The sequence below is a fragment of the Cenococcum geophilum genome (assembly GCF_001692895.1).
Source record: "Cenococcum geophilum 1.58 unplaced genomic scaffold K441scaffold_22, whole genome shotgun sequence".
Taxonomy (NCBI): domain Eukaryota; kingdom Fungi; phylum Ascomycota; class Dothideomycetes; order Gloniales; family Gloniaceae; genus Cenococcum; species Cenococcum geophilum.
Window position 1 is genome coordinate 400,373 of NW_027137580.1, and position 12,295 is coordinate 412,667.

The 12,295-nt window shown below is 47.1% G+C and overlaps 4 protein-coding genes across 4 annotated transcripts; all 4 read left to right on the forward strand.

Moving 5' to 3' along the window:
- Positions 1–648: 648 nt before the first annotated feature.
- K441DRAFT_660099 (uncharacterized protein) lies at positions 649–2,371 on the forward strand. The gene is made up of 5 exons (XM_067648646.1): positions 649–772; positions 1,080–1,451; positions 1,511–1,529; positions 1,582–1,699; positions 1,834–2,371. Exons 1-5 carry the CDS (start codon positions 673–675, stop codon positions 2,236–2,238), a joined length of 1,014 nt encoding a protein of 337 aa, XP_067503785.1. The 5' UTR covers positions 649–672; the 3' UTR covers positions 2,239–2,371.
- A 1,472-nt stretch (positions 2,372–3,843) lies between these two features.
- K441DRAFT_561087 (uncharacterized protein) lies at positions 3,844–4,428 on the forward strand (the record flags this gene model as incomplete). Its single annotated transcript, XM_067643521.1, has 1 exon — positions 3,844–4,428. The coding sequence occupies one exon, from the start codon at positions 3,844–3,846 to the stop codon at positions 4,426–4,428; it is 585 nt and encodes a 194-aa protein (XP_067503786.1).
- Positions 4,429–7,227: 2,799 nt separating this feature from the next.
- K441DRAFT_561645 (carbohydrate-binding module family 35 protein) lies at positions 7,228–9,398 on the forward strand (the record flags this gene model as incomplete). Its single annotated transcript, XM_067643540.1, has 5 exons — positions 7,228–7,612; positions 7,710–7,786; positions 7,835–8,130; positions 8,192–8,620; positions 8,936–9,398. The coding sequence occupies 5 exons, from the start codon at positions 7,228–7,230 to the stop codon at positions 9,396–9,398; spliced, it is 1,650 nt and encodes a 549-aa protein (XP_067503787.1).
- Positions 9,399–11,191: 1,793 nt separating this feature from the next.
- K441DRAFT_561496 (putative pathogenesis associated protein Cap20) lies at positions 11,192–11,821 on the forward strand (the record flags this gene model as incomplete). The annotated part of the gene is made up of 2 exons (XM_067643535.1): positions 11,192–11,242; positions 11,330–11,821. The coding sequence occupies 2 exons, from the start codon at positions 11,192–11,194 to the stop codon at positions 11,819–11,821; spliced, it is 543 nt and encodes a 180-aa protein (XP_067503788.1).
- Positions 11,822–12,295: the final 474 nt, after the last annotated feature.

Consider the following 12,295-nt stretch of genomic DNA (forward strand, 5'->3'; position numbering starts at 1 on the left):
CTTCAAAATGGAGTTGATCTGGAGTTCAAATCTGATTCTGAGGCGATCGTTCGGTCGGGATCCTCAGAATCAAAACCCAGCCACAAAATTTTTAATGTTCCTCTCTCTGACCGCCTAAAAAGCACGCTAAAATATACTAAAAAGTTGGCAACCTTACAATATACGGATTCTGAACTAAAGCTCTAGGCAGAACTTAAAACTCCAGATTTAATCTAAAACCTTCAGATTGCAAACGCCCGTACAATTCGCAAAGCCACGAACGCGTGACAAATCAGGAAGGAACGCGTCATTTCTGCCGGACTTTCAGTTCGGATTCAATCTGACGGTTTTGCAACCGAACGCAGCCTAAGGCACAGCACATTCTTAACGCATCTTATTCTTAGCCTTGGGAGCTGATCAGGCAGCACCCTAAGTCCCGTTTCTCTTATCAGAATAGCGGCTCGAAGATTCTCAAAAATAACGCCGCCAAGCACTTCCCGCTCTTCACACGGCGTGGCTGCAGCTGGTGGCGTTTCGTTCAGCTGATGATCCCCCCCAGACTCACAGCTGATAACTTCCCACCACTAGTCTTTGTGGGCATGACGGCATGACGGCTTTTTCTAAGGGCATATAAAATAGCCGTGCGACCGCGCAGTGCTCAGCTGGCCCCCGTCCCTCTTCAACTTGCAAATCATGGCTGCCATTGACCAAGATCCGACTACAGTCTCACCTACTCCTACTCCTACTCCTTCTATTGCTCCTGCAGGTGTTCCCAAATATGTCCTTGACTACGGTAAGAAGTTTGAGAGAGGGGTTTTTAAGCTCGTTAGTATACTCGGATCAACTGTCTTATTTAAAATTTTGCAAGCCGTTACTGTGTACTTTACCGTATACAAAACGCACTACACTCTTTCATGTCAGGAAGTATTTTCCCAGTGATGGCTGTAATTTCAGCCTTCCTCTATATCACAGGCACACTTCATTGCCGAAAGTGTTTTGTTTATTGATTTATGTCTCCAGATGTTCGGAATTTTTTTATCATAATATACTTTTTTTCATTAGTCTCTCTCGGCGAGCACGAATCTAACCTCATACTACAGCCCCTCTGGTCCACCTACATTCGAAGGAGCTATACAAACCTGCCGACATAGGAGCCCAGTTACTAAATACTCGTCCGCAAATAAATTTCGTAGATGTGGGAGTACCTTCATCTCCGCTTACACTTCACAATCTCGACCAACTCAACAAAGTTGGCACCAAAGGTGGTCAAGACGTCTATCTGACAAGCAAGGTTGACATAACCACGAACCCCCCATGGCTCAATGGTGTCGCTCCAGATGCAAACGGCAAAACAAATGGTGCTACTACTTGTTGCATTATTGTTGTAGACCATGGTAGCGGTAATGTCGATGCTTTCTACCTCTATTTCTTCGCGTTTAACTGGGGTGGCGTTGTTCTTAATAAACAGCTTGGTAGAACTTTCCATTACTCCCGAGCTATCACTCCAGATAATGAACTGACGAGTACACAGGTAATCACGTGGGCGATTGGTATATTTTGAATGCTGAAGAAATGCCGATGTATATCTTACATTTTGTGCAGGGAGCAGAATATGATCCGATTCAGCAATGGAGTTCCGAAGTACGTGTGGTACTCGCAACATGGCAACGGCGAAGCATTTGAATATCGTGTTCTGAAGAAAGATAAGTCAGGCAAAAGGGTAAGCAGATGAGCCCCATTCAAAATCGTAACTCTCCTGTCTCCAATTTTCCACTTCCTGAACTCCTGATTCCCCCGATTCCCTTCTTGCTATTTCTATTATTATTATTTCTTCTCACACGCTACCCCGCAAAGCCTCTCGTATACTGCTCCAATGGCTCTCACGCCAACTACGCTACCCCCGGTGTGCACGACCACACATTCCCCAACCACAACCTCGACTTCCCCTTCCTCCTTGTCGATCACACGGATGAGGGGCCGCTCTGGGACCCTACCCTAAGTGCATACTACGTGAGTTACGATTCCACCAAGAACTCCTTCACCCCTTACGACTCCACCACGCCAATCGAGTGGCTGAATTACGTCGGCCGCTGGGGAGACCAACAGTATCCGGATAAGGATAAACGACAAAAGCAGCTAGCAGGCAACAGAAAGTATGTGGGCGGCCCGACGGGGCCACAAGATAAGCAGCTGAATCGCAAGAACGTATGCCCTGTAAATGGGAAGCCGTGTATCTTGAGGGATCATTTGGGGCCTTAAAGGACGCTGTGGCCTGGTATAGTGACTTGAACCGTATCCTTGTTATTTCGGCACGATCTGGCGGGGGTTCACTTTATGGCGTTTCTATCGAGCTCTATTTCTTACGTACTTAATTCACGCTGGTTTAAACCCATTCTTGCACAGGTGAACAGAAAGTTGAAAGAACGCCCCCACCGTCCTAGGCCACTTGAGTGATAACAACAATCACTTCTAGCTTCAGAAATACTCACTGCTGATTGCCTTCCGACTCATATGGTGATTACTACTCTATAAAGATGATTGATCTAACATGACTTAAAACCCACTAAGTACTTTACTCCAGAGCTACCATGCCAATAGATGTGGTAGGAAGTAAGTAAACGATTTGGCATACAAGAAAATTATAGTAAGTATTGTTAGAAGCGAACTAAAAATACAGCTTTGCTAGTTTCATAATACGCAGCATGCTTGCGACCTAAGTATCTATCGACTTTGCTTCTGGTTGCCTTCAGACTTCTTTAGATCAGCAAATCATACAAATGGCAAGCTTCATTACATTATTCTCCACCCCTCGGATGGTAATCGGTCACGTGCCAGGGGCACGTGCCCGTAGTATATAGTCTCCACGATCCCAGCGGCCTTACCTCCTCAAGGATTCGTCTCCTCACAACCTATCTGTTCCTCCTTCACAACCCCCTGTCTGCAAAGTCCCCTCACACCTAGGTCCTAGTAGTTGTCTACTTAAAGGGGTATAAACGGTGGTATAGCCTATGGCTCTGGCGGTGGCTTCTTTGACTTTTTCGTACCAGGATCCTTTTGCTTTACATAGCCGATGTCGTTAGATATGCGCGACATTGTATGGCATTGAAATGGGCAAAAATTATGGCTTATTTAGTCTATTTACATGCTTTGTTGACGCCCGGCGTACAGCTCGGCGCACGGTGCAGCTTGGCATTGCACCAGCGGGTTAAGGGATACTTTGGTACACTTTGTAGCAACAACAACACGCGCGCTAGCTATCACTAATAGCTAGAATAACTAAATTAACGCCCGTAAAGAGAGCCTCGTTGCCTGATTTTCCGCAACCCGCTTTGTTGCCTTGTTATCGCGCCTGACGTCTGCAGAGCCTTATTTTCCGCCTCTTTGCCTGCAGTGCCGTTGGCTGGCTTCTTAAGAACCAGCCACACTTCCGCACCAGCCACTCTTTGAAATTGTACTTCGGCTTTTCGCGCATTCAGCATAATGAGTTTTCATCGCACGCGAACCGCACTTATCGAAGAATACTTCTCGAATAGATCTTAAGATCTCGGAAGACTAATCTCGCAGTGCTTGTTGCTAGTTTATGTTTGATGTCAATCAGGGATGCGACGCATACGGCTCGATTAGGTATAGTACTGCTTAGTCTGTCAGCCTGGAAGGCAGCAGCAGGCAGCACTCACCTCTGGTGACTCGAGCCTTTTTCCTCTCATGCATTTAGCTCCAAAGTGGTCCTCCGCAAAAGACAGACAACCAATGCAATCGGCATAGACCTTCTAAATGCGACACCCAAAAATCTCAATTCTGCCCCCTGTAACCTAGTCAGATAGTTTATCTTGTTGTCCTGCATCAAAGCCATCCACTGAAACGATGGTCTACGAAAGAATCACTATCGTAGGCAAGTGTGGGGCAGGAAAGACAACACTTGCGGCGCAACTTGCCAGCAAGCTTGGCCTGAACAACGTCGAACTAGATGCCATCAACTGGCAACCAAACTGGGTTATTCTTTGTAAGCCTTTAATGCGGGAGCGCGTCGACGAAGCCCTTCCAGCCACCGGCCGCTGGGTAGCCGACGGCAACTATGTTCGCGTCGTGCGCGACATCGTTTGGACACGAGCCGACACCTTGATCTGGCTGGATTATCCACTCTGGTTGGCGCTCTGGCGGGTGCTGCAGCGTACAATAGGGCGCATTTTCTGGCGAAAGGAGCTTTGGAACGGAAATCGAGAGACTCTCGGGCATCATTTAACCTTTAATATGGACCAGAATTTATTCGCATGGACGGTCAGGATGCATAACCAACATCGGAATGACTTTCCACCGCTTTTCCAGCAGCCAGAGTACAGTCATCTCAGCGTCTTGCGGTTCCGCAGTCCAAGAGAGACGGAAGAGTGGCTGAAATCGTTGCCAGATGCGGCAGATAGGGGAAGCCGGACTGCACTCCTGGAGATTTAGCCTGTCAAACCAGCAGTGGTTTAATTTTGGTATGTTCAAAGCCGATCCATTTTGCCAGAGTACAGCCTCAGAGCAGATATCAATACTCTTCAGATTTTCCAAATACCTTCAGCACAGACACTCTGAGAAATGTTTTACGGGTCAATTTTTTGGGTGTCCACTAGGAGTTCCATGGAAGTTAACACAAGGTAGAGAAGTTCTGGGACACGAACAATGGAGCCATCTGCCCTCGCTGCTGCGGCCTCAACCACTACCGTACCTGTCTTGGATCCCAGCCGGCCTGCTGCTACACATCCGGTTTCATTGTACAATCCCGAAACTCCCCCATGTCGATGATTAGTGCAGGCTCACGCTCCTTATCAAACTGGAGGTTATTAATCCAATTAATTGTGCCAAAAGGGATATCTATGAACTGAATGCCTCTATTATATGCCATCTATGACCACGATGGCACATTCCGGGTGGGGTACTTAATCCGCTCCACCTTACTGTTAGACGCCTGCTATAAGAGATTCCTGTGAAGGTACCGCTTAAAGATGCTATATCTACTTTAATACCTTAGAGCGCGTATAATACGAGCCTCTAGCCTAGATATTATAATAGATCTAGTCTTCTTTATAAGATCGCGCTTTGAGTAGTCCTTAAAAAGAAAGTAAATTAATTCTATAGTACGTTAATAGCCTAATTGTCATGACTGAACTTCAACCCACCCGGCCATACAACCCTCCAAAAAGGTAGCAGTGTCCCGCGACTGGGGGACTGCCAGCTGGAATGCCTTATAAGCTCTCCAGCCCATGCGTGCCGCATGGGTAGCGCGCAAGTCGTGACACTAACTTAAGGAGCTAGTTGGGGAAGTTTAGATTAAGTATAAAGAACTTCCTTTAAAATAAGCTAAAGAGCAAAATATCTAAGTTAGGAAGATATTGATCTATTTAGTATTGCTTAAACTCTTATCTTTTTAGTTTAGTAAGGTTTTCGCAGTAAATCCCTTTACTATATTTCTAGTATATTTAATTATTACTAAAATAGATAGTTCGTTATAATAAAACCTTTTCTTATATTACCTATACTCGCGTATTAAGCCGAGCCTTCTTTATATCATTATTAAAATTATCTATATAGGTATAGATATAGAATTGCTTACCTAAGGCATCTTTAACGAGGATAAACTTATTGCTTATGTTCCGCTTAAAGAATTCCGCTTTTAAATAGATAGCCGAACTTATAGGAAGCTAAAGAAAGAGCATTTTCTATATGCCTAGATTCGAGTTTCTAATCTTCTTTATGATCCTTATATTAGATTATAGAGTAAGTTAATCTAGAGGTATAGTACGCGAAGTTCTTAAGTTACTTTAATAGCGTTTTAGAAGGTCTTTAGTAGGTTAGAGATACTAAACCCTTCTAGCTATTAGATAATATTATCCTAGGTTATATAAAATCATCTCTTATCTTTAATTAGAAGTTCGCTCTAGTAATAGGATAAAGTAATATATTTTCCTTCATCTATTTATATAGTATAATTAAGACGTAAGATACTAGGATTGTAATTCAGATTATCCGGATTACTAACGTAGAGGAGAGTTATCGGTAATTATATATTAGATTTAATATAATACTTAGGCCGTCGAAATCGGACTCTGTACCCGTACGCGGTGACGGCTACGAACCTACGGTCTTCGAAGTTCAGACTTAGCAGAGCTAACGCAGAGACGTATCACCCTATAACTCACCACCTGTTTCTATTACCTATTACCGACTGAGTGGCAATATCGACAGAGTGGCAATGAAGAGGCAATTATAAAGAGGCAATTACAAATCGTCGTCAGTCTTCTTGTCACCTACCCTATGTATATATAGCCTCTTTTCTGTCATAGATCAATGGACAGAGTTCTCCTCAGCGACTGTCCGTCCGACAGCTCCACCCGGAGCTCTACGCGAAGCTCTACACGAAGTTCTACGTAGTAAGGTCCTACGTAGTAAGACCATATAGTAAAGAGGTCTACGTAGGGGTGGATCTTTACGAAAATTAAGGTTTCATCTACGCGTGATGTACGACGTATCCACGCGATAGTGTAACATTCGGGCGGACTTTGAGGGGCCGATGTGCATAGTGTAATCTTAAGTATATATCTCACTTTAGAAGGTAGTGCTTATATATATATATATTCAATCACTTGATAAAAAGAGGCGTCAATACTTATAAAAGTGGGCGAAAATTGATAAAGTGAGGGACTTGATGACTGGAGGGGCACAGATATTTCTTCACTAGTCAATTAGAGCAGCTTTACATGAACTTCCGCTACAACGAGCAAAGTATAGCCGTACCCACCTCCCCCTAGCTAGCTAGAAGTTCTTCTCTCCGAATTCCTCCCCATCACCCGTCTTCATTCTCCAAATAAACCCCTGTAGAGCCTCGCCCACCGTTCCTTCGCTCCCGCTCCTAAACTGATGGCTAACGCTCCACCCACCGGAATAAAAGCCGCCTTTTATCCTGTCAGGATACCTGTTGCGGGGTGCGTCGCGACAGTGCGGTGATGCGGGCGGGTGATCATCGCCGTTTTTAATTGATCTCGCATCCGTACCCGTCTGCATCGTATTCGGAAAAACCCGGGGTGAGTGTAGAGAGGTTTCTTGCATTTTCGTCATTGCAGAGTAAGGTAGCCAGGTATGGAGCGGAGCGGAGAGTATGTATACAGTTAGAGAAGGAGTATATGGCTTTCCAATGACACATTCAATTGCCCGCCGCGTCTGCTGTGAAAGCTCTCTTCGCCATCTACTGTAGGAACACCATCTCCAATTATGATTACTGTCGGCGTGGCCCTTTCCCTCCCCTGGCTTGCCACAGCCGTGACCCGCACGCTGACCCCGCCCATGGGCTGGAACTCATACAACTACTACAATTGCTACCCCAACGAGACCATCATTAAGTCCAATGCGTGGGGGCTTGTGGAGCTGGGCCTTTCCACCGTGGGCTATAATATCGTGACGCCGGATTGTGGCTGGCCGTCGAAGAATCGCACCGCAGACGGGCAAATAACTTGGAACCCGGAGTTGTTCCCGTCGGGATTTCCGGCGTTGGGGGAGTACATTCATGGGTTGGGGCTGAAGTTTGGGTTGTATTCTGGGGCTGGAGTGTGGGAGTGCACGCCAGATAATGGGGAGTGGTATTTGCAGGCGAGTTTAGGTACGCGGAAATTTCTTGGCTGAATAATCGGGGCGATGCTGGTTGAGAAAGTGAATGAGTGAATTGGGAGGAATTAGCTGACAGGATGAGACCGTAGGACACGAAGTCGAAGATGCACATACATTTGCGACATGGGGTGGAGATGCGCTGAAGTATGATAACTGCTGGGCGAATGTTACTAAAGATAAGTTGCCCTTCATTCTCAATTTCGAAACGGCAAAGAAAATTGACACCACAATACGATTCGTAGACTACAACCCTTCTGAGAGAGACCCCTCCGTGCGATTCGCTGCTATGTCAGACGCACTAAGCTCTGTAAACCGCTCTATAATCTTTTCTATCTGTCAATGGGGTGTAGGCCAAGATCTTGGGGTATGGGCGCCAAAATATGGCAATACGTGGCGCATCTCCAACGATATCCAGGATAACTGGAAGTCCATATGGCGGATTGTGAATCAGGCTGTGCCATATGTCAAGCATACAGGCGTTGGGAAATACATTGATATGGATATATTGACGTAAGCCTTTGAATCTGTCTAAAGTGATTTTGGAAGGCTGCATACTGATACAAAAGCACAGTGTCGGTTTAGGTGCGCTGAGTTATGAAGAGGAAAGGTTTCATTTTGGAATGTGGGCTATTAGCAAGTCTCCATTGGTGATTGGTGCACCGGCAAATTCATCTCTCACGCCAGCAGGATCCTTGGCTATTCTTTTGAACAAAGATGTGGTTGCACTCAACCAAGATCGCTTAGGCGAACAAGCTCAATTGATTAGGAGATACACGGAAGAGGGATACGACATCTTTGCTGGTAATATTTCCGGATCCCGAAAGGTAATCGGAGTGGCGAACTGGTCTAATTCGAGTAAGAGTGTAGACATTGACCTTCAGCTTGTCGGAGTTCAAAAGTCAGGTAATATTCAGGATGTGTGGGCGGCGAAGAGTATCGGCCCATATGAAGGAGCTCTTAAGGTCGACCTAGAAGGGCATGAAGCGAAGCTGCTGATTTTGTCGGACTTAAAGCCTGCTGGGGATTTGACGGGAGGGCTAGGAAAGGAAGGAGGGTAATTATATTGCCAGGCTAGGACATTTGAGTTTGGGCTAATGCATGTGATCAGAATTACATTCAACAGCGTTTATGGGATAACGACAAGCGGAAACTACACCTTATCAGTCACCTCTTCGTCTTCGAAGCGAAGAACAGTGACACTCCACAGCGGAGAAACGTCGGTCTCTCAAACTGTATCGAGCGCGACCTACACAATCTCTTCAATTCCACTGCAAGTGGGGCAGAATAGTTTGACGTTGAGCGACCCGGCATCTAGGCCCGTCTCTGCGCAGTTGACCTACAATGTGGAGCCTTCGTATTATTCAGCAGTTACAGGAATTCTCCAGGGAGATGTCAAGTCGGTAAACTGTGGAGATGGTTGTCTTCCTACAGGCTCCAAAGTCACCAACATGACCATCGGCTCTTCCGTGACCTTCGGTAACGTCAGTGGCGGCGTGCTCGGAGGGACGAAACTCATCGGCATCGACTACATCAATTACGACGTCGCCCTCGCCTCAGCTTGGACAAATGGGACGAATACTCGGAACTTTACTCTGAGCGTGAATGGCAGAGAACCCAGACGATGGTCCTTCCCGATCAGCGGAGGCGATTGGTACGAGACGGGGAGATTAGACGTGCTGGCCGATGGCTTTTATGTGGGGCCCGTTAACGAGCTTCGGGTGGAGGCACCTGGCCTAGATCCTGGTGCGGATTTGGTGGGGTTCGCGGTATATACCTAGGAAAAGAAAAGAGGTAGTATCTCGATTTGAACGAAGTTGTGAGATAGGTTGATGGATGTGGCGTGTGGAAGTAGCCGCTAGAAAAATATCTTGAACGAAATGTCCCTTAGGAAATTAAGAACTAGCCTACCGCTACAGTTTCGAATTATGGTAAAGGTTGTGACCTCGTGGATGGCATAAGGAGAGGTACATAGAGATGGATTCCTTTTCCCTTCCTGGTTTTGTTAAAACCTCATGAGCGTTTTTCCGTACTCTTCTTCAGTTCCACCTTGAACCTTTGCAGCGTCTGTGTTTCGATAAGGATGACTAGGCGCTCGCTGCACGCCATCAACTTGCATATGAGAGAGATAGGATGTTGTCCAGCTAAGATTCCAACCACGAAAATCAGCGGGTTGTAGGGGTGGGCCGGGTGGTAAATACTGAGCTCGTTTGAGATGCATGATCCCCGGGGTATATAAACACGTGAAAGTGTCTCAAGCGTGACAAGTGTGGCGTGAAAACGATGCATGGCTGATGCAGTCTGGGCTTCCGATTTTTCCGCGAAGCAACAGCAGCCTGCGTGATGCCGCTGTGTGAGGGGTTAACGACGTGCGGTCGCCATCCGAGGTGCTAAAGCAGCATGAGATTCTCTCTCCCTCGTCGCAGCCCATCGCCAAGAAATACAAAGAATCTAGATAGTTGACCTGATTCGGGAAACTGGCAGATGCTCCCATGGTTCCGTACCTACCCGTGGATTCACCTCAAGCTGCGAACCGTCATTGCCACAGGCTTGGATCCTACAGTAGCACCGCAGCGGAAGACGCCATCGACTTTCACATGGGATTTTTTCCCCGATGGACTGGCATAGCCGATGCGAATTCCCTCCTCCCTCACTTTTCGAGATATGAAATTGTACACGGGATGAGGTAGATGCAAACCAATGGAGTCAATATGTATTGACGGCCTGAAGGATTCGCTGCAGCTTGCATCATTGGCCCCTCAGTTTGTCGAAATACCCCGGGCGATGCAATCCCCGTTCTGCTTGAAACTGCAAAGTCCAGCTGCGGAATGCCTGGGCAGTTATCAGCAATGCGGCTGCACGTCAAGGTTGCAAATAAACTATGCTGATAGTACGTAAGAAGCTGTAAGTGCCCTCGCCGCGGCTTGCCTACCGCGGGAAGACGTACGGTGTCAATCTGTGGAGTCGGCGTGGCACAGCGGCAGAAGTAGTGGAATAGCTAGGATTGGCTGCATCGTATGCCTGTCAACAAGGCTCTGTCGGCTCTCTGCGAACGTGAAGGCTGCACGCTCCGCATTGGAGCGAAAGGTAAAAAGTCCCAGAAATTTCGCCAACGGGCAAGCCTTATCTGACGGTTGTGGCCCGTGCACAATCCTTTCACATGTTGGAATGACCTACCTTAATCCTTTGAAATCACCCACTTCTCACACCTACCTCTATATCCTCTCATCACACCATCTTCTCCTTGACTCTTCATCTCTCTAGCTCCTCGAGGCTTTCCCACTGCCTAATTCCTCGGATTCCCATCCGCGTAAGCAGCACTGTTGGTGAGTAGCGAGCCCTATCACATGTTCGATTGCGGGCATCCCACCAACGCCGTTTTCAGAAAGCCACCACCACTTTTAGTAGTTTAAATATCAGCGTCATCTGCGCATTCAAGGTACGCTGAGTGCGCTCCCAGTACCTGCATATCCGTCTCACCTTCCCACCACTTCTTAACATCCCCCGTCGTGGTTCTGACCTTATCACCAGGTCCTCTATGCCGCATTCAGAACACGGAAGTTCCCCCGCCACCATGAGCACACCAATGACCAACGGCGAGAGGCCACACTCTAAGGTCCTCTCTGTAAGTTACCAGACATCCTTACCTATACTTTAAGGCGACCACCCTTTCTACAGCTGCCTGTGCCATCCGTATTAACGGCCTCAATAGCACATAACCTCATACCCGGTCGTCTCCGACAGCATCACCTACTATAAATCGAACCCATACGGCCAGAAATCCATCAACCTCGCCTCAACCTGCTATAGCAAGTTCGCCGCACCTGTGCTGCCCTACCTGCAAGGCCCCTACAGCTACGTTGCGCCATACGTGGAGAAAGCCGACTCGCTGGCCGATGATGGACTCGCAAAAGTCGACACAAAGTTCCCCATCGTGAAGGAAGACACCAGCAAGATCAAGGGCACCGTCATCGACTACGCCTTCTTCCCGCTACGCCTAGCAGGACAGGGCAAAGAATACGTGCTCGGCACATTCAACGACCAGTACAGCAAGACGGACGGCCAGGACGGCCTCGTCAAACTGGCCAAGGCCACCATCTCTACAGAGCTCAAGTTTGGACACGACGCATATAACCTGCTAATGGCGTACTGGACGAAGGGCAAAGAGACAGCGCAGAAGAAGGCAGGTGAGGCGAAGAACTAAGATACCTTAATTTTTAGCATCATTTCCGTTTGCAGAAGCAGTAATATTCTGATGTTCTGAATTAATTCCGCTGGAAACCTTGATATCTTACGAGCAAGTGGGGATTCGTCTTATTACAATTCGGAGCGGATAAATCTCCTGTCCTTTCGTGTTTTGTCATGGTCTGTCTTCTCATTAGCGCTTTTCTGTAAACGACATCTAGGGAATTAGATTGGTCATGAAGTGCCGTGTTATATTTTCTGGGGCATATCTGTTTGCTGTTCGGAATCAAGGTTTCGTTGGTGAAGCTTAGTGACACTTCCTCAATCTATTCAAGCTCTTCGAGAGTTTCGGGCTAGTCAGACTTTAGCATTTGCCAAGACAGATGATCGAGAACTATCTCCAGGGAGAGCTGCAGAAGAGTGTTAAATTTTCATCGCGTGGGGGGTTGCGGATTGCTTTGACAGGCGATGTATTTGTGCATCATCGCTAAAG